The following is a 24,203-nucleotide window of genomic DNA, read 5'->3' as shown; positions in this document are numbered from 1 at the left end:
ACTTGTTGTTTTAAATGACGCGCTGAATTTAGAGTCACAAGTTTTAAAACTAAACTAAACGAGAGGGTCGTGCATAAAAAGATATGTTTTATGTAATGCTATCACATAGGTTTCGTGTAATCTTATAAAAACGGTGACAAAGTGGTCACTGTGATTTAACTAAACACGAGTACCCAATACGAAAACCGTCTTCACGATGTAGCGTTCGACCAATTGTCAACAACCTGGTGTGATAACACAACACAACACAAAGAATCAAAGTGGACAACAAATGAAACTGGAACTATCTAGCGATTTGTCCAAACAAAAGTTCCATCAGAGAAAACTGACAAAGAATCGGAGTGGAACTATCATTTCATCGGTTACTTTGTCTGGACGAAAGTACATAAGACGAAACTGACAAAGAATCAAAGAAGAACTATATTCAACGTTTTTTGTTTGGACAAAAGTACATAAGACGAAATTGACAAAGAATCAAAGTGGAACTCTGAGCTTTTAGACGAATTCGCCTCAGACGGAATTGACCAAAAGTGCTGTTTCTTCCAGTAAAATCACCTACAACGAGTCCTACCAGCCATGTTCTCTCGTTTCAGTTTTCGCTCAGTTACGAGCATCATGGCGGAGCTAGTGTTATTTCTCTCTAAGACAGGAGAGTCTATGCTGGACGCAATGATACATCCCTACATAGGACAAGCAGTGTGCAGGGACATGCTCAGTAACAACACGTTGATGTGCACCTCTACTCACAGCGTCTACGACGTGGAGGATGACGTACCAACGCCGCCAACTACCTCATGTACTACAGAATCCTCGCAACTGTCCCCGCGGTGTTGGGACTTCTATGCGGAGCATGGAGTGACAGAAATGCTCCCCATGGCACTTCCCGGCACAGGGAGTGTTCTAGCTGTGGTTCTGTACCTAGCTAGCCTCCAGTTTAAAGAACAGGCCCTGCCTCTCATCCTAGCAGGAGCTGCACTCCAAGGAATATTCGGAAAAGGTTCCGTGGTATCGGTTGCAGTGCAGAGTTATGCTTCAGACACTATTGAACCAAATCAAAGAACCCAGAAATTTGCTCGACTTATAGCAATGAATTTTTTGGGTCATTTCGTGGGTTCCCTCCTCTCCAGCAGCCTCCAGGACACCGTCAGCATTTCGGTGACCCTCTGTGTCGTGTCCGTCGTCTATTCCTTGTCCGTTTTGCTTGTCGTGTTCTGTGTTACAGAGACTCTTCCAGAACAAACAGGGAACAAGGAGGTTGATTCTAAGTGCACATTCCTGACCTTTTCTGGACTGACGGAATCATTTCTCATCCTGTTCAAACAAAGACCAGATAACTCTAGTTCTGTTCTTGGCATTCTTTTCTTTTGTTCCCTAGTCAACCAAGCGCGTCGGGTGTGTACTAAAGACATAACGGTGCTGTTTGTACGACGCAGCCCCCTCTACTGGCCACAGTCCTGGTATGGCTATTTAATTGCAGTGGAATATGTAGTCATGGGCGGCTGTCTCATCCTGGTGTTACCTCTTCTGTCGAATGTGTTCAACATTTCAGACGTCTCTATTTTGATGATAGGTATTTTCTTCAAGCTCGTCAGGTCAGTGTGGTCCGGATTCTGTTCCAAGACGTGGATGGTATTCGCTAGTGCCATCTTAGGATGTCCGTCAGCAGTGATTCCATCTGTGACAAGAGCACTCGTCAGCAAACATGTCCCAGCGAGCGAAATAGGCAAAATGTTTTCCTTACTATCGAGCGGGGAGACGGGTTCAAAATTTCTGGGGTCGGTCGTATTTGCCAAGCCTCACTTACATGTTTGAAGCATTTCTGTTCTTCGTGTTGTTCTGGATGGTTGTTTGGCTGTACAGGTTGACCCAGTTTAGCGAGTCTGAAGATGTGATTCTCATGTTATCCGACAAGCGCAATTACGGGCCAGGTCATACGGAGAAGATACCACATGCTGGTACCGAGATGAACGGGGTGCCAAACAAACCAATTTACCCTCGGTCCCCACCGGCGTCTACACCCACCCAGCTGGTAACAGCCAACACCGAGTGACATATTGAACTGCAGTTACCAATAACTAGGAAGGGCTTACTATAAATCAAAATAGTATTTAATTGTCTAAAGAATTATTATTTTGACATGAAGAATAATATAATTCATTATTTAATGATATTGTGTGATATTTCATTTAACAATTTTTTTTTTTTTTTAAATTACTTCATCATTCATATTTAATACCGATCCTGAGCGCGCGTTATGTTTGTGCGTGCACGCACAACACACACAACGCGGTGACATAGTTGACAGAGCCGCGTGATCCGTGTTTAACACGTAACGAGAACAAAATAGAAAACATTTTCCAGAAATATTAAAATAAAAGGGTGCAGGCTCTCTCTCTCTCTCTCTCTCTCTCTCTCTCTCTCTCTCTCTCTCTCTCTCTCTCTCTCTCTCTCTCTCTCTCTCTCTCTCTCTCTATATATATATATATATAATTCCAATCTCTAAAAAAATCCCTTTATTATAAACCCTTGGATTGGATTGGTCAAATTCGTATCACGTGATGATAAAAACTGGCATTCATAGCACCATGAATCTCAGTTTAGCACTATTTTTGGCTATATAGCCGGAACTACTTTATGAATTATGTCAACAAAGGAATCCCCGAGGAATTTCCTTGAGATTCTATTTTTAGACATCAAACAGTAATCGTCTGCTGTCAAACTTCTAAACATCTTCACATATAAATTATACCATACAAAATAGGTCGCTTCAGACATTTTTATTAAAGGTTAAAAGTTATTGAAATGACTTACGTTATATGTTTATAGTGAATTCAAAACCCCACAGCAAAAAATCTATTTTGCCGATCCAAAAAAAGTATATAATTCCAATGGAATTTGGTATTTTACAAAAGCGATTTCAAAAAACAAAATTCAGTCAGTTCATTCCAACCATTAACAGTAACGTGCATTCAACGGCATTGTAGTATGACGTACACAACACATAGTTTCTAAGTTTGCGCGCCACTGCGATTCAATCTTTAAACGAGTCGGGTTTTGAAACTAGGCATATCATGTACATGTCGGGACACAGGAACGAAGCTTCAATTCGAAGCTACAACAGAGAATGTTCCACTTTCCAAAAACGAAACATGAGCATGGCACTGTCAAATCTCACGAATACTTGTGTCGCACCACTTGAAGTCACACATGCCAAAACCATCCTGTTGCCACTTCCACAATTACAAGGCCAGTAAACACAGAAACTCGCGACACATCTGTTTCATCCATTTCCGGAAACATTGAAACCACTTTCTCCATGTCAAATCTATCAACACATGGAATTATCACGCACTCAAAATTTTATAACTGTAATTTCAACGTCGTAATTGGTAAATCTGGACAGTAATAAAAAAAATGGCGCCCATCCACAGTTCGTAGATAAATATTCATACACCAACCGCTTCACATATAAATTATAGCATACAAAATAGGTCGCTTCAGACATTTTTATTACAGGTTAAAAGTTATTAAAATTACTTACGTTATATGTTTCTAGTGAATTCAAAATGTTTTTAGTTGGTATTGACATTTAATGCAAAAAATTAATATGAATTGTATTAATGATTGTAACATTGTCATTCTCTCATTCGGCTATTGACGGAAAAAGCCGAACCACCATAGGGATTCCGCTAATGTTGAGTATGAATTTCGTGTTAATAAAATAGTAAATAGTTGGAAAATAGAGTTCACTTTTTATTTTAAAGAGCTTTACATTAATGACATGGTTATGTGTTTGGAATTATAAGAATTGAACGTCGAAAATTAGTATACTACGCCATTCATACAGTGTGTAAAGCGGTTTTGCGTTTCATACTAGCATGAAACTCAAAAAATTTCACGTTCAATTCTTAAATATATAGAATACTAAACGAGCTTGCCTGTCATACCATTTTTATGAAACGAGTGAACAGTTTTAGTATCTGATGAGCGAAGGCAACACCGTTTACAAGTTTCATAAAAATGGTATGACAGGCAAGCTCGTTTAGTATTTTATTTATTACAAACCAACTGCGAATAAGCCGCAACGTAGAAGAAACAGACGTTGAGACCTACTACAGGTTATTTTTCGATGAATTGGGTCAGCAAGTGATCTACGTCACACATAAACTTAAGCGACGTCATAGTGAGCAACGAGACGTCGTCAATGTACATTTTAGATTTTGGCGCGAAACTTGCATGAATTGTTAATTAATGAGGTCTTGAAATTCACAGTAATGATTGAATTTATGATCGGAAAAGCAAAGATTGAGCTGAGTTAATGGGATTGACTAGATGTGACGCTGACATTTTATACATAGGGCCGTAAAAACAGAGCACCAGGTCGACAACATCGTTTTAGCTTCATACCCAATAGGCCCAAATATAACAGCCTATCTTATCGCAATTTCAATTAATGGCCATATTTTGTAATGGTACACTTTTAAATTACACTATTTGGTACAAACACGTTTAGATACGTTAATAGTCTCTGAACAAAACACTTACAACAGTAATTTTACACTCAATGTTTTCTAGCGTTCGGAAAAAGGACGCGTCATGCACCCAGTTTATTTTATTGCTGGAAGATGGAAAGTGACGTCATTCTAATACCGACGTCATTCATTATCCCGCGAGTCTCGCGTGCCAATATTACACTAGTTAGATACTGAGTAATTGTTATGACATAGAGGATATTCCATTTTTATTTGTCAAATTTGATTAATATCTCATCGAGTGAAGTTTGCAATCATATCTTGCGCGACAAGTGTGATATTATCGCAAACTTCACTCGATGAGATATAAATAATATTTGACAAAAAACAATAAAAACAACAACAAACAAACAAACAAAAAAACAAAACAAAAAAACCCACAAAAAACCCTCATGAAAATTTCTATTTATTATATAACTTTTGGCAATTTACCTTCATTTTTAAAGAAAAGTAAAGCAAAGTTTGTTTTATTTAACGACACTAGAGCACATTGATGCTTTATCTTATCATCGGCTATTGCACGTCAAACATATGGTCATTCTGACACTGGTTTTATCTTATCATCAGCTATTGGACGTCAAACATATGGTCATTCTGACACTGTTTTATTTTTTTAATAGAGAAACCCGCTGTCGCCACATATGCTACCCTTTTACAACAGGCAGCAAGGGATCTTTTATTTGCGCTTCCTACTGGCAGGATAGCATCAACCATGGCCTGTGTTGAACCAGTTATGGATCACTGGTCGGTGCAAGTGGTTTACACCTACGCATTGAGCCTTGCGGAGCACTCAGTCAGGGTTTAGAGTCGGTATCTGGATTAAAAATCCCATGCCTTGACTAGTATCCGAAACCAGTACCTACCAGCCTGTAGACCGATGGCCTAACCACGACGCCACCGAGGCCGATTTTATTTTTTAAAATGCCAGCAGAAAAATAGTTCCGGCTTTCCTACCATGAAGATAACACATTTTAGAGTGAAATAGTGAAATTGTCACTCTAAATTATGTTATCGTCACTGAGTGACTGATAACACTTTTATTTCACTGATATTTTAAGGTATTTCACTAAATGTTATATAATAAATGAGTAATATCTTACACATGTGTGTAATAAATAATATAACGAGTTCTTGTTATGTTCTCGGTATGTGATACATGTCTTCCATTATCAGCCATAGTGCAGAGCGTGTTTAACATAAAGCAATATTTCATCTGTGCTTTTTTGTTTGTTTCGAACATACGATTTCTGTCATGTATACCTCACCCACTCCGACATCTCAATATGAAGAGCGAGTGGATTTAATGTATATTATTGGATACATTTTGCAGCTCGACGAATAGGGTTATAAAATAGGATATTAAACGAACATTTCGTATCATGTTTATGTCCCGCATGGAATAATTTTCAGCTGTCACGACAAAGCGAAACACCCAGAGACTGAACCCGTGAAGGAAATTGAGACGGGTAGTGGCTGGTGTAGACATACCAGAAGACACTAGACGCAACTGACACAATAGAAAACACAAATAACACAAACACTGGAGCACACTGATTAATTAATCATCGGCTATTGGATGTCAAACATTTGTTAATTCTGACTCGTAGTCATCAGAGGAAACCCGTTATATTTGTCCTAAAGCAGCAAGGGATCTTTTACATGCACTTTCAAACAGACAGGGAAGCACATACCACGGCCTTTGACCAGTCATTGGTTGTGACAGAATAGTGGAAATAGACTGAACTCATTGGGCACCTCGGAAAACATTTTATATTAAAGAGGCGTTTTAATCATTTAAATTAGAAGTTACTTCCATTATTTTTGCTTAGAATATTCATTTTCGTACATTCGAAATGTTTCTCGTCAATTTGGTTTTTGCAATAGGCCTACCCCGAAATATATTTTTTTCATTCTAAAAATGCACATACCTCTGAGAAGTAACTGCCAAAGCTCTAGTCTAGTTTTCAACAGTAGGCCTATTTCCCTGTTTAAACATCGCAGACTTTAGGTTTCACTATATTATAATTTTATCCAGATGTTTTCCAGGTTTGTAGATGAACCAACTGAGTGTCCATTTTCATGGGCTGAAACTAAGGTCTGCGTCTTTTAGATACCCAGAATGATAGGCAGAGGGTGTGAAATCAAAGAAAGGTCAATTAAAGTATATTGATGGAAAATAACATGACATCACACCAACACTAACAGCAAAGAGTGACTGCAACAAAAAACACCATCCATAGTGTCAGGAGGTTCATTGTGTTACTGACATTCAATCCCACATTAATGACATTCAATTTCACATTACTGACATTCAATCTCATATTACTGACATTAAATCTTACATTAGTGATCTTCAGTCTCACATTACTGACATTCAATCCCACATGTTTGCATTTGATAAAGACATTACGAAGTTAATGGTGAATTAAATTTCTTCTACAGTGTCAAGTGTTCCCTTCTTTCTTTTTCTCCCTACATATAAAAGTCTTAGTGAAAATACACGCATACACAAGAAAAAGCTTTAACAGCAACAAATAAAGCTGACAGCCTACCTCAACATATCTAAATAAACACTTCCCCGTTCCCAAACATGAACAACAGAAATCACAGCAGCTACCACACAATAACAGCACACCTGAGATTTGAGTGTTGAAAGGTCGTGCTATCACCGTGAATACCTAATCGATACCGGATACGTATACATACCCGTAGAAGGAAACCCTAAATGTAATCTAGTTCACCATCAATTTTAAATGATTCTCTTTGTGTTTTCCTTGGACCATGTTTCTCTTACACATATTAAAACTCCGTACTGCTTGCTGTTTGTTTAACATTATATTTGATTAAATTACACCCCAGAGTTCGCGCGTGTTTGTCACAGCTTTATTGAATAATTTAGTACATTCAAGTATAGAAAATAATTATGATAATATTAATCTAAAATGGTGTAAAAGAATCAATAAAAATTGCAATATCTACTACAGTGCAAACTGTGCAGGTACGCACAGCAAGCCAACCTGATTTTGAAATGGTGTTAGGTGTTAGTGAGGAACATGTAACATCTTCGTCGGTTTGGAGTTTCTGGGAAAGATGACCAAATACATACAATACATATTAGCTTGACGTTGAATACATTAGACACTCTTTTAAAATGTTGCGTCTCTCTCTCTCTCTCTCTCTCTCTCTCTCTCTCTCTCTCTCTCTCTCTCTCTCTCTCTCTCTCTCTCTCTCTCTCTCTCTCTCTCATTAATTTATTACTAGTATCCAGAGTATGGTGCCATTAAAACATTTCCCACTAGTAGAATCTTTTAACAACTAAAATCGCACATTAAAGACTTTTCTCCGTGTTTAGGATATCACTGTCAGGTATATTCACTGGTGTTTTTTGTATCGGTTTAATGTGTGCAGTGGATCAAACTTCCTTTCATTTCCTAATACACGTATGTTTCGTACATAGGAAGTAATTGGGAAGTAAAATCCTGTTTGAAATAACTACACACGTTAGGATAATTCTTTGATCTCTAATTTAAGTCGTTAAGTCGTCTATTAGTTGGAAAACATCAATCTGCAAACTATATTTCACATAACTGTCTTAAATACATTAGAATTAAAACTGTTTAAAAGTATAACAAAATGTGAATTTTCTTAAAGGGACATTCCCGAGTTTGCTGCACTGTAAGATGTTTCCGACTAATAAAATATTCCTACGAGTAAACTTACATATTAAATATATTTTCTTGTTTAGAATATCAGTGTCTATATATTCAATGTGTTTCTGGTTGTCTTAATATTTGTAAGAAGCCCAACACACTGGATTGCGTCGTCAAATACTTTCGTACGTACGAAAAAAATATATTTTAGGAACTAAAATGAAAGTTAACCCAGTACAAATATTAGAACGACCAGAAACACGTTTAATATACAGCCACTAACATTTTATGATTAAAAATATATTTGATATGTAATTACAATCGTTAAAAAGTCTGTCTGTCGACTCAAGAATGTCCCTTTAAACATATTTGCTATATTTGGTATGAGTCATTTTTCAATTTATGTGTTTGTTGGCAGATACTGCAATAATGCATAAAATTAATCAAAACAATTTAATCTTATATATAAACAATTCACAATCAATAACCGATGGTTAACAAATCAAAAGTTGGAAATATATTTAGGCATATATTGAATAATTTATAAGGAGTAGCTTCAGTTTGCTGCTGTTCGTAAGTAGGAAATTACTAAAGGGTAAACGTCAGTTTTGGCTACCACAAACATTAGTACGACCCGCAACACATTGTATATAAAGACACTGATATTCTACACAAGAAAATGTATTAAAAAACATCACTGATATTAAAAAAAGTAAACAAGGTTTATAAAATGAAATCTTAGTTGTTAAAAGGCTTTAATGGAAAAATGTAGCGGGTTTCCTCTAAACTCAAAGTTTCAGAATTATCAAATGTCTAACATTGCATAGCCGATGATTAACAAATCAACGTACTCTAGTAGTGTCGTTAAACAAAACAAAATTTAAAGTAACATTATTGACGAAAATAAATCGTAGGCTTAGACGTTCGGGCTCCGATTTTTATAGGGGTGGGTGGGGCAGGCTGGTTTTTGCCCGAATTAAACGAAAATGCACAAATCTGAATAACAACGTTTATTCATATTAGCAGTAAGTACTACCAAACAGCTATATAGGGTTGCAAACGAATCACTACGCATTTTCACATGGATTACAACTAATCTTAAGGGTAGAATGACGGAAATACATAGTAACAAGATCTCAGGTTAGTATTTTTGCCCGAATTTGAGGTTTGGCTCCAGCACGGGGGGGGGGGGGGGGGGGGGGGGCAGTCTCGTACTCTTATGATAAGAATAATATAACAAAAGAAAATGTTTTGAATATGTCACTTTAATAGTTAAACAGGCTCTATTAATCTCAATCGTTATAGTTTGTTTTGTTTAACAACACCACTAGATTACATTGATTTATTAATCATTGGCTATTGGATGTCAAACATATGGTAATGTCGACATATAGTCTTAGGAAGGAAATCCGCTTCATTTTTCTATTAGTAGCAAGGGATCTTTTATATGCATTATCACACAGACATGATACCACATACCACGGCTTTTGATACACCAGTCGTGGTACCCTGGCTGGAACGAGAAATAGCTCAATGAGCCACCAACGGGAATCGATCCCAGACCGACCGCGCCTCAAGCGAGCACTTTACCACTGGGCTACGTCTCGCCCCAAATCGTCATAGAAGCAGCATCTAATTAACTTCCGGTGCGAAACTCCGATTACTAGCTTCCACGACATTGTTCATTTCACGTGCTATTAACGACAAGCAGCTTAGTCCAATACCTACCTGGTCCATATCGGCGTTGTACCAATACAGGTTAATTTACCTAGGTGTGTATAGATTGTCGCCCCCAGCGCTAATCGTTCTAGCTTTTTGTTAAAGGAACCGACAGGATGTCTGCTTTAGATATTGTAGGGTTTGCTGTTAATTTGTGATTATTGATTTATGATACTTTTTGTTTGTTTTATACAAATATGCAAACTTACGCAAGAATATACAAGTATTTACTAGTACCTACATGTATAAATAACCTACCTACCTACATTAAAAAAAAAAAAATCTTGATGACTAGTGAACATGAAATGACAATAGTTCTGGTCAAACACTGTTATTTTAAAAACTTTGATTTAAGACCATATACCTTAAATGTATACAAATTATATCATGTCATGTTACGTCATGTCATGTTAGTTTACTTATTGTTTTATTTTCTCGTTCCAGCCATTGCACCACAACTAGCCGTGGTATGTGCTTTCCTGTCTATGGGAAAGTGCATATACAAGATCCTTTGCTGCATACGAAAAATGTAGCGGGTTTCCTCTGATGACTACCGAGTCAGAAATACCAAATGTTTGAAACCCAATAGCTGATGATTAATTAAGCAATGTGCTATAGCGGTGTCGTTAAACAAAACAAACTTTAACTTTAACATACATGCATACATACGTACATAAGTAAATTCACCCAAAGGAAAAAAGCCAACTATACACGCACTAATTTAAACAATGTGTTGGGGTACTACTAGATACGTCTTTTATGAGCCGCTTTAAATTATTTTTGTTTCCAGTTTGTTGTGCAAGTTTTACTCGCCGATAATATAGATCCACCGCTTTGGCGGAGAAGATATTACGATGTGTAAATCAATATATTTTGTTTAGCGAGCCGCGATCACATATGCAGATTAAATCAGTGGTCATGTTCCAGTTCAAATTACGTTAATTATTAATATGTCCAGTAATGGAATTGCCGCGAGACTGCTTCAAAACAAAATGGCTGTTAGTCAAATCGAAGATCAGTCTCGCGTTGCATAAACCGACACATGGGTAAATAGTTCAACTGTGAGTATACTGTGCTATCAATTATCTGCCCACATAAACAGACATCCTGGTAAATAGATTGACTGTGAGTTCAATGTGCTATGAGTTATCTGCCAACATAAACAGAAACAGGTAAATAGGCCGACTGTGAGAACAGTATGCTATCAGTTGTCTACCTACATAAACAGACACACAGGTAAATAGGCCGACTGCGAGTACAATGTGCTATCAGTTATCTTCCTACATAAACAGACACACAGGTAAATAGCCGACTGTATGTACAGTATGCTATCAGTTATCTGCCCATATAAACAGACACACAGATAAATAGGCCGACTGTGAGTACAATGTGATATCAGTTATCTGCCCACATAAACAAACATCCTGGTAAATAGGCCGATTGTGAGTACAGTGTGCTATCAGTTATCTGCCAACATAAACAGACATCCTGGTAAATAGATTGACTGTGAGTTCAATGTGCTATCACTTATCTGTCAACATAAACAGACAACCAGGTAAATAGGCCGCATGTGAGTACAATGTGCTATCAGTAATCTTCCTACATAAAGAAAAAAGAAAGAAAGAAAGAAATGTTTTATTTAACGACGCACTCAGCACATTTTATTTACGGTTATATGGCGTCAGACATATGGTTAAGGACCACACAGATCTTGAGAGGAAACCCGCTGTCGCCACTACATGGGCTACTCTTTTCGATTAGCAGCAAGGGATCTTTTAATTACCGACTCCAAATCCTGAGTGAGTGCTCCGCAAGGCTCAATGGGTAGGTGTAAACCACTTGCACCGACCATAACTGGTTCAACAAAGGCCATGGTTTGTGGGAACACAGGCAGGATAGCACAAACTATGGCCTTTGTTGAACCAGTTATGGTCGGTGCAAGTGGTTTACACCTACCCATTGAGCCTTGCGGAGCACCCACTCAGGGTTTGGAGTCGGTATCTGGATTAAAAAGCCCATGCCTCGACGGGGATCCAAACCTACCAGCCTGTAGACTGATGGCCTAACCACGACGCCGGTCTACCAACATAAAGAGACACACAAGTAAATAGGCCGACTGTGAGTACAATGTGCTATCAGTTACCAGACCACATAAACAAACACACAGGTAAATAGGCCGACTGTGAGTACAATGTGCTATCAGTTATCTGCCCACAGTCAGTACAATGTGCTATCAGTTATCTGCCCACTGTTAATACAATGTACTATCAGTTATCTGCCCACATGCAGTGCAATGTGCTATCAGTTATCTGCCCACAGTCAGTACAATGTACTATCAATTATCTGACCACAGTCAGTACAATGTCCTATCAGTTATCTGCCCACTGTTAATACAATGTGCTATCAGTTATCTGCCCACATGCAGTGCAATGTGCTGTCAGTTATCTGCCCACAGTCAGTACAATGTGCTATCAGTTATGTGCCCACAGTCAGTAAAATGAGCTATCAGTTATCTGCCCACAGTTAATACAATGTACTATCAGTTATCTGCCCACAATCAGTACAATGTACTATCAGCTATCTGCCCACATTCAGTACACTGTGCTATCAGTTATCTGTCCACAGTCAGTGCAATGTGCTATCAATTATCTGGCCACATTCAGTACATTGTGCTATCATTTATCTGCCCACAGTCAGTACCATGTGCTATCAATTATCTGGCCACAGTCAGTACAATGTGCTATCAGATATCGGCACACTGTTAATACAATGTGCTATCAGTTATCTGCCCACATGCAGTGCAATGTGCTGTCAGTTATCTGCCCACAGTCAGTACAATGTGCTATCAGTTATGTGCCCACAGTCAGTAAAATGAGCTATCAGTTATCTGCCCACAGTTAATACAATGTACTATCAGTTATCTGCCCACAATCAGTACAATGTACTATCAGCTATCTGCCCACATTCAGTACACTGTGCTATCAGTTATCTGTCCACAGTCAGTGCAATGTGCTATCAATTATCTGGCCACATTCAGTACATTGTGCTATCATTTATCTGCCCACAGTCAGTACCATGTGCTATCAATTATCTGGCCACAGTCAGTACAATGTGCTATCAGATATCGGCACACTGTTAATACAATGTGCTATCATTTGTCTGGCCACAGTCAGTACAATGTGCTATCAGTTGTCTGCCCACAGTCAGTACAATGTGTTATCATTTGTCTGGCCACAGTCAGTACAATGTGCTATCAGTTATATGCCCTTAGTCAGTACAATGTGCTATCAGTTGTCTGGCCACAGTCAGTACAATGTCCTACCAGTTATCTGGTCACAGTCAGTACAATGTTCTATCAGTTATCTGCCCACAATCAGTACAATGTGCTATCAGTTGTCTGCCCACAATCAGTACAATGTGCTATCAGTTGTCTGCCCACAGTCAGTACAATGTGCTATCAGTTGTCTGGCCACAGTCAGTACAATGTGCTATCAGTTGTCTGGCCACAGTCAGTACAATGTGCTATCAGTTGTCTGCCCACAGTCAGTACAATGTGCTATCAGTTGTCTGCCCACAATCAGTACAATGTGCTATCAGTTGTCTGGCCACATTCAGTACAATGTGCTATCAGTTGTCTGGCCACAATCAGTACAATGTGTTATCAGTTATCTGCCCACAGTCAGTACAATGTGCTATCAGTTAACTGCCCACAATCAGTACAATGTGCTATTAGTTATCTGCCCACATTCAGTACAATGTGCTATCAGTTGTCTGGCCACAATCAGTACAATGCGCTATCAGTTGTCTGCCCACATTCAGTACAATGTGCTATCAGTTGTCTGGCCACAATCAGTACAATGTGTTATCAGTTATCTGCCCACAGTCAGTACAATGTGCTATCAGTTAACTGCCCACAATCAGTACAATGTGCTATTAGTTATCTGCCCACATTCAGTACAATGTGCTATCAGTTGTCTGGCCACAATCAGTACAATGTGCTACCAGTTATCTGCCTACAGTCAGTACAATGTGCTATCAGTTATCTGCCCACAGGCAGTACAATGTTCTATCAGTTATTTGCCCACAATTAATACAATGTGCTATCAATTATTTGTCCACAGTCAGTACAATGTGCTATCAGTTATCTGTCCACAGTTAATACAATGTGCTATCAGTTATCTGCCCACAGTCAGGACAATGTGCTATCGGTTATCTGCCCATTGTGAGTGCAATGTACTATTAGTTATCTGCCCATTGTGAGTGCAATGTACTATTAGTTATCTACCCACATAATAAGATAATGAAGGAGAATGGCAGTATTGTTTACTGTAACCTTACACCCATTAATAAGTTCGTTAAAGGTGCCTTCTCACAGTTGGCAGTGTCACATTTCATAATTTGTACAAGTATTTTTGATAAAGAACTAGAAATTGATCAATACTCCACAGGAATATATACATTTCATGATTAACTCGACAATACCAAAATGTAAAGAGCATGGCTTAAACAGTGGCTTTTCAAAGAATTCTTGATAATAATAAATACACAATGAATGAACGACAACATCACAGCACAACCAATACAGATCGGCTATTGATCGACTAACGACCACATGAAAAAATCTTCATCAGGAATCCACAGAAATAGCATTTGTCAATGTGGAGTCTTGGTTTAAACTGAATCTGCGACGTCACGCGTTAACCTGATTTTCCAATACTTCAACTGTATAAATAGGAAAACGTAAAGTTTGTTTTGTTTACCCCCCTCCCCCCCCAAAAAAAAAAGAAGAAAAAAAAGAAAAGAAGAAAGAAATATTTTATTTAACGACGCACTCAACACATTTTATTTACGGTTATATGGCGTCAAACATATAGTTAAGGACCACACATATATCGAGAGAGGAAACCCGCTGTCGCCACTTCATGGGCTACTCTTTTCAATCAGCAGCAAGGGTTCTTTAAAATGCACCATCCCACGGACAGGGTAGTACATACCACGGCCTTTGATATACCAGTCAATGGGCCCACCGACGGGAATCGATCCCAGACCGACTGCGCATCAAGCGAGCGCTTTACCACAAGGCTACGTCCCGTCCCTTATTTAACAACACCACTAGGGCGTATTAAGTTATTAATAATCAGCTATTGGATGTCAAACATTTGGTAATTGTGACTTGCAGTCTTCAGAGGAAACCCGCTACATTTTTCCATTAGCTTAAAGGGATCTTTTATATGAACGTTCCCACAGACAGGATAGCACATACCGCGTCCTTTGATATACCAGTCGTGGTGCACTAGCTGGAACGAGAAATAGCCCAATGGACCCACCAATGGGATCGACCATAGACTAACCGCGCATCAGCCGAGCGCTTTACCACTGGGATACATCCCGTCCCGTATAAATAGTAATATATGATATTATTTGGTTGTAATTTTTATTTTACCCGTATGCAATTCAATGTGTATGAAATCTTTACATTTGACAAGAAAAAGAAAATACATGTTTGGTCATTATGCAGCTTCGGAGGGACGGGACGTATCCCTGTGGTAAAGCGTACGATTGATGCACGGTCGGTCTATGATTGATCCCCGTCGGTGGACACATTGGGCTAAATTTCGTTCCAGCCAGTGCACTACGACTGGTAAATCAAAGGCCGCGGTATGTGTTATCATATCGTGTGGGATTGTGCATATAAAAGATTCCTTGCTACTAATGGAAAAATGTAGCGGGTTTCCTCTCTATGACTATATGTCAGAATAACCAAATGTTTGACATCCATTGATGATTAATAAATCAATGTGCTCTAGTAGTTTCGTTAAACAAAACCAACTTCTTCACTTCGGATATACGAAAATGGATATTCTAAACAATAAAATGGAAGTAACTTCTACTTTAAATTATCAAAAACGCCTCTTTAATATAAAATACTTTCCGAGTTACCCTATGATTTCAGTCGAATATGCAAATAGCATTAGTGTCTCTCTCACGGACCATATGGAACAAACGATAATACGATAGCACGAAAACAACAATAGTGTCCCTCTAACGGACCATATGGAACACACGATAATACGGTAAAATGAAAACAACAATAGTGTCCCTCTTACGGACCATATGGAACACACGATAATACGGTAACACAAAAACAACTATAGTGTCCCTCTTACAGACCATATGTAACACGATAATACGGAACACACGATAATACGGTAACATGAAAACAACAATAGTGTCTCTCTAACGGACCATATGTAACACACGATAATACGGTAACATGAAAACAACAATACTGTCCCTCTTACAGATCATATGGAACAAACGATAATACGGTAACATGAAATCAACAACAGTGTCCCTCTTACGGACCATATGGAACACACGATAATACGGTAACATGAAAACAACAATAGTGTCCCTCTTACGGATCATATGGAACACGCGATAATACGGTAAAATGAAAACAACAATAGTGTCCCTCTTACGGACCATATGGAACACACGATAATACGGTAACATGAAATCAACAACAGTGTCCCTCTTACAGACCATATGGAACACACGATAATACGGTAAAATGAAAACAACAATAGTGTCCCTCTTACGGACCATATGGAACACACGATGATACGGTAACATGAAATCAACAACAGTGTCCCTCTTACGGACCATATGGAACACACGATAATACGGTAACATGAAAACAACAATAGTGTCCCTCTTACGGACCATATGGAACACACGATAATACAATAACATGAAAACAACAATAGTGTCTGTCTTACGGACCATATGGCACACACGATAATACGGTAACATGAAAACAACAATAGTGTCCCTCTTACGGACCATACGGAACACACGATAATACGGAACACACGATAATACGGTAACATGAAAACAACAATAGTGTCCCTCTTACAGACCATATGGAACACACGATAATACAATAACAGGGCTTCTAGAATTTTTATAAAATCCATTAGCAATGGGACCAGTGATTAATGTTTTCTCACTAGTCATTATTAAAAATTCACTAGCCCTACTTGACTTTAAGTTGATACAGTTTTACTAAATAATAGTAAGAATCAGATATGTCACCTAAAGAGGAAGCTACAGCTTAAAAACACTAACATTGGGGAGTGAGGGTGGGGACAGGATATTCATATGTACAAAATATACTTAACTGCAACATTTGACTAACAAAACTTCACTAGCCGTCCGGCATGGCAATAGTAGTTATTTACTAGCCCAACACTGAATATCACTAGCCATGGGAGTGGGGCTACCATAATCTAGAAGCCCTAACAATAACATGAACACAAAAATAGTGGCTTTCTTAAGTGCCAATTGCAGATCACAAGAGTAACAAAAATAATAAACACCAGATTGCATATTCTGAGTTTGTTTCTTTTTGGTAGAATGTCTAAACTTAGATTTATGACTTTTATTTCACTACGCTGTAAAATACCAGATTTTGGTGCTTGATGGATTATTTATTTATTTATAATTAATTTTACAAAATGCAACTTTTACATCCACATAGTTGCAATTAGCATTCTAACACAGGAACGGCGAAAGCAAGTAGACATTGGAGAGAATGGGGTTGGTGGGATGGGGTAGGGTGGGGTGACGGAGATCGAGGGTTCAAAGCAAAGTTTCTAGGGGGTTCGGGATACGCTCCCCCGTAAAATTTTGAAAACTAGATGTCCTGAAATGCAATTTTCTGAATTCTACAAGTAAAATTCATCTCTTCCTTAAGATTTACTACCAATAGTATTTTGATTCAGAATTATTCCGCCATGCCTGTAACAGTTTTAACTCAGGCTACTTATACCCACCTGGATATTAATTGTATAGTATAGTTTATTAGCTTTAAGCTTTACGGCTCATAGGCATATACATATACATTCAATAAACAATGATACAAACAGATAATATATACAATGGGTGATTGTGTAATTGGAGGATGGACAGTTATATATGCTTAGAACGTAAAAAGGTTGCATGTTTGAGAAATTTACCGAGATTACATAGTTCTTTTCTGTTTTGAACTGATAATAATTGTACAATTTTAAACATAGATGGTTTGAACCAATAATATTTTTTTATGTAAGTAATTCGTAAACCTGTATACAATGGACATATCAGAATAAAATGATATTCGTCTTCTATATCGTTCTTATTGCACAATTTACATTTTCTTTCCAATCTTTCTATACCATAATATCTTCCTTGTTCAATGAGCAATTGATGGGAAGATACACGAAATTTTGTAATAAGCGTGGCATAACATTCAGGAATTGATATTCTAAGATAATATTGCAAACAAAAAGTGTCTATCAGCAGTTTATATAATGTACATTTTGGAGATTTGTCTATTGTAGCATCTTTCTCTTGAATAAACTGGTCCGTTAGACGTATTTCTAAACATTTTAAAAATGAGTTAGCACTATCTACATGCTGACTACACCAAACATCTCCGAAACCTATTGATAGTAGTAAATATCTTACCTGGTATAGCCAATTAGAGGGATTCATGTGTTCTAACATATCTTCATATAACGATTTTAAGATACAATTTCTGGTTTGTAGTAATTTCAACCAATATTTAACTATTCTAATTTTTCGCATAATACTTAAAGGAACTCTTCCAAGTTCTGTCAAAACAACTACATTTGTGGTGCATTTCTTGACATTCAAAATTCGTTTACAAAAATCCATATGTACATGTTCAATATCATGAGCAGGATGAAAACCCCATATTTCGCATCCATAATTTAAAACACTAGAAACATAGGTATTGGAAACATGCAACTTCGTGTCCTTATTAAGTCATAGATTATTACATATTCTTGAAATGTGATTCATACATTTTCTGCCCTGTGAAGCAATTACCCTTTGTGATATAGTAAACTTTCCATTAAAATTCAATGTCAATCCAAGGTAATTAAAACAATCAACAATTTCAATTAGGTCATCGTTATATATCCATGATTCTTTAACAGTTATTTTACCTCTATTTCTGAATACAACAATTTTTGTTTTATCTATATTAACACTGATGTTCCATTTTGTACTATATGCATAGAGCACATCAAGCATCTTCTGAAGGCCTTCTACTGTCTCTGATAAAAGAACAGTGTCATCAGCATACATTACAAGAAACAACGAAATATCGTGTAAATACATTGGCTCACATAAGCCACTAATTAGCTCATTTTCAAAATCATTAATATACATAGAAAACAAAAATGGTGATAACGCTTCACCTTGCATTAGTCCAGTATTACAATTAAAATAGTCTGAAAACTGAGACTGATACTTAACACATGTCTTCAAACCGTCATACATCGATTTTATAATATTATAGAGTTTGCCTGTAATACCGGAAAGTGCTAACTTAAATAATAATTTACATCGATTTACACTATCAAACGCTTTTCTATAGTCTACAAAACAGCAATACAATTTCTTTTTACTCGCCAACATTTTCATAATAACAGCATGGAGTACAAAAATCGCATCAGTTGTGCCGTAGCCTGGTTTAAAACCAAACTGGGCATCTGTAATAACATCGTTTTCGTCTGACCACTTTAACAATCTATTATTTAAAATTGCAGTGAAAACTTTTTCCAGAGAGCTGACAAGTGTAATACCTCTGTAATTATTTGTATCATTTACGTTACCTTTCTTATATAGAGGAATTACAATACCTTCCGACCAACTTGAAGGAAATATCCCACTATCAAATATAACATTAAAAATTCGAGTCAAAAAAGGAACAAATACATCTTGGAACGTAATAAAATATTCATTAAGTAAATGGTCTTTTCCTGGTGATTTTCGTGATTTTAAATGTCGTATTACTGTGTGAACCTCTTCTTCAGTGATTGGGCAGTCGAGCTCTGCGTAAGTGCCCTCGTCGTGTTCTTCTGCAGCATCTGGAGGGTCGTCTGTGTTACTGGCTAAATCTTTAAAATGTTTTAAAAAATCATCCATTCATAATTAAACTCCATTATCATGTGACGTATTCTCCGCGAGTAATTGAGACCATTTCGTGATTACCAAACACTGATTAATGATCAGTGTATACAGAGCAATAGTGATAAAGATTGGCAGCAAGTAAGTCTCATTAGACCAATATTTAATGTGTTCAAAGAAAAACAACAGACACCGTAAATATGTATACTAGTGATGCGAATCAGTTGAGATTCCATCATCGATCATCGGTTATAATCGGTTGGCACCAACCGATCAACTTTCGATTACACAATCGGTTAGAAATTATCACCATAAGAAGGCTTGAATAATAAGGACCATGTACCTATTGTCATGTGCACCCTGCAAATGGATAATTGTACCTTCATTAACTATTTAATATAATTTGTCTTTATGTATACATGAAAACAAACCCAAACCACTGTAAATTTCCATCAATGTTTTCATCTAAACTGGAAGAACACTTACAGATAACATTTTCCTACACAAGCGATAATGGATTTTTATAATCGATAATCACATCGTAAGAGCCAATCCGATCAATTTTCGATTATAATCGATGACTGGAACACCACTGATGTATACAAACGTATGGTAATTAATCATGGAGCTGGAATCACACTGATGTGCTACTGAAAAGTAATTTATTCACGCCATCTCGGTAAATACCCAGTAGATACAGACTATGTAAAAACTCTTAAAATCTTATTTAAACCTGGAGGGGACGTAGCCCAGTGGTACATCGCTCGCTTGATGCGCGATCGGTGTGGGATCGATCCCCATAGGTGGGCCCATTAGGTTATTTCTCGCTCCAGCCAGTGCACCACGATTGGCATATCAAAGGCCGTGGTATGTGTTATTCTGTCTGTGGGATGGTGTATATAAAAGATCCCTTGGTGCTAATCGAAAAGAGTAGCCCATGAAGTGGCGACAGCGGGTTTCTCTCTCCATATTTGTGTGGTCCTTAATCATATGTCTGACGCCATATAACCGTAAATAAAATGTGTTGAGCGCGTCGTTAAATAAAACATTTCTTTCATTCTTTTTGTTCAGACCTAAACCTTGGCGGCATGGACAATTATTTCCAGGCGCTTTTCCCTGCAATACATTTCAAGTGGTGTTTAATTAATTTCCAAATATATATATACACCATTTTTATTTGTCAACAACTAATATATACTCGCGGAAAAAGGTTCCTGTGCATCAAATAATTGCATATAGAATATAATTTACTTGAAAGCTGGTCATAAAAATTTCAATAAATGAACGTGTAACCACTCCCGTCGATATTCCTGCGGTGTCCTGTCAATTGCATGAACTATTCATACTTTGTGACCACAAGTTGCATTACTAGCATTCTTTGTCACGTGCTCCTGTTTGACTTCATTTTTCTTATTATTGGACTTTAAAACTATTGTATGGATTCTCATCACTCAGAAAAACATTTGTGTTGGTATCTGATCGTCGTCAGTGTGATGCCACGCCTCCCAGAAAATGGACTCCATCGAACGATGGGTATGATTGAGGTTAGAATGGCACAAACGCTGTTGCTAGTAATTTTGGTATTCATTGGTGTTCATCAGAACACTATGCAATATCTGCGGAGATATTCTCGACAGTTCAGGGGTACCAGGGATCTTTCATGTTTAGGGAGTCGACACGTGACACCACGTCAGCAAATCGTCAGTATTAAGCAGGTACACATATGGAATCATTTGGAAATGATACGTTTAACATCCTAATGCATCTCTGAGTTAAGGCCAATCAGTGGAAGAACTGAACGCAACCGATTAGGTGATAACAAAGTATGACCATGAATGTACATCAGTACGTTGTTCTGTTACATCGTTACCGACGGCTCACCAAACATTGTGTAAACAGTACTTCAGGTTCAGAAGGCAGGAGAGGATCACCGTACTTTTAACAGATAAATAGCACATCTATGTAAATTACAATATTTTAAAATTTTAAAAATAGAAGTCCTACTGAAATTTTAATGATGCACAGGAACTTTTTTCCGTGAGTATATTTTAATTATAGTTCAACAATACTATCTATAAACGACATATTTTATCAACCTTGTGTTAAATGTTAAACAATTTTAAATGATAACACAGAACAAACACGTACGCTTGAAACTGCCAAATGATCGCAAAAGTAAACTGAATTCTTGAAAACCTTCATTACAAAACGGTTTTCCCTGCACCAAACACGGAATAAATAAAGAAAAAACCCACAGTCATCATATCGTCGCGTGAGAGCTAAAAGGTCGTAAGTGGCAGATACGATCTAAAATGTCTTTTTTGCATATTCGGAATCGCCATCCCCGATTACATATTGTCACAAAAAATCATAGCTGTGTCCCTAATTGCATCGCTTATACAGAAGGATTTAAATGGTCGTAAGTGAATCACAGATACCAATTTGCACGAAAATAGACGTAACTGACACACACGACTTTCCTCCGATTTGCTTGCTGTCCATTATGTGAACACGATACACCCTTTTTAAATACAGTTTGTTTTATTTAACGACGCCACTAGAGCACATTGATTTTTGTTATCTTATCATCGGCTATTGGACGTCAAACATATGGTCATTCTGACACCGTTTTTTTATTTGCGCTTCTCACAGGCAGGATAGCACAAACCATGGCCTTTGTTGAACCAGTTATGGATCACAGGTCGGTGCAAGTGGTTTACACCTACCCATTGAACCTTGCGGAGCACTCACTCGGGGTTTGGAGTCGGCATCTGGATTAAAAATCCCATGCCTCGACTGGGATCCGAACCCAGTACCTACCAGCCTATAGGCCAATGGCCTAACCACGACGCCACCGAGGCCGGTCTAGAAATTACAAATGCGAAGTACAATAGAGCATGCATTTTATCTATTTAAGAAAAAAATATTTGGTACTGCATGCAACAAACCATTTGGCAACAGACAATAATCGTGTTTGTATATATAAATAGGAATTGCAGTAATATTAATGTTTGTATGGTTTGCTCTTTTATGTGCACCATAATTATAATAATAAACATGTTTTGGTGAATTTTCTTGAAAAACAAATATCTATTTGAAATGTTTTTAATTGAAGCAAAGTTTCCAACATGTAATTTGTATCTGTAGATACAATTTTAATTCATAATAATGTTGTATGTGGCATATACGACCAAAGTGCAAGCATAATCACACTGATTTTGGATGTACATGTATTTAATTATATGTTACGGTGATCAAGTTCCGCCTTTCAGGCATTATGGATTAACAATATTGCACACACAAACGTCATTGTAAGTTATCCAGGACAAAGTCCAGTAACAAAAGACAGTGTAATCAGACGTAAGGTTAAAAGGCGAATAAAGTGAATGTGGCCTCAACATAAACGATGAACTTTGATTAACTTCACAGTTAACAAATATTTGCAACAGAATACTTCTGTCCTGAGTCAGACCCCCGATCCTATCGGAGGCCGGACTCTGGATAGGCGTGATTGAAACCCAAGTGGTATATGGACTACGGGCACGTTAAACCAGTTACTAAGCTAAGCTAAGCAACATAATGTTGAACGTGAACATGACATAACACAAACAACATAAGCCGAACATGACATAGCACACACAACAGGACATGAACATAACATAGCTCACACAACAGGATCTGAACATGATATATAGCATACACAACAGAACTTGGCACATCAATGGCAACAAGACCTGAACATAACATAGCAAAAAGCTGAACATGAGAAAATAAACACCATATAAAATGAACGTGACATAGCACTTGCGACAGTTTATTTGTTTGTTTTGTTTAACAACAACACTAGAGCACATTGACTAATTAATCATCGGCTATTGGATGTCTAACATTTGGTAATTATGACTCATAGTCATCAGAGGAAACCCGCTACAGTTTTCCTAATGCAGCAAGATATCTTTTATATGCACTTCCCCACAGACAGAATAGCACATACCACGGCCTTTATCCAGTCACTTGCGACAGAACCTGAACATGACACAGCACTCACAACAGCACCTGAACATAATAGAGAGCTCACAACAAAACCTGAACATGACGTGGCACACACAACAGAAATGAACGTGACATAGTACACACAACAGAACCTGAAAAAGAACATAACAAAACACACATACAACATACCATGATCATGACATAGCACACACAAGAGAACTTGAACATGATATATCACTCACAACAGACGCAGAAAATAATTTAACACACACAACAGAAACCGGAGGATTGATCACTTAACACTCAACAAAACACGGAGAGAACACTG

General features: G+C 37.6%; 2 protein-coding genes across 3 annotated transcripts in view; one reads left to right on the top strand and one right to left on the bottom strand.

Annotated features, from left to right (window-relative positions):
- Positions 1–24,203, bottom strand: part of LOC121390204 (melatonin receptor type 1A-like) — a 67,544-nt gene that overhangs the window by 17,815 nt on the left and 25,526 nt on the right. The window lies entirely within an intron of this gene.
- On the top strand, positions 616–1,812 carry LOC121389721 (hippocampus abundant transcript-like protein 1). Its single transcript, XM_041521372.1, is given in 3 exon segments — positions 616–766; positions 769–862; positions 864–1,812. Coding segments are annotated over 3 exon segments (1,194 nt in total).

The sequence above is a fragment of the Gigantopelta aegis genome, chromosome 15 (assembly GCF_016097555.1).
Source record: "Gigantopelta aegis isolate Gae_Host chromosome 15, Gae_host_genome, whole genome shotgun sequence".
NCBI classification, from domain to species: Eukaryota; Metazoa; Mollusca; class Gastropoda; order Neomphalida; family Peltospiridae; genus Gigantopelta; species Gigantopelta aegis.
Note: the sequence above shows the minus strand (reverse complement) of the source record. Positions and strands in the feature narration are given on the sequence as shown.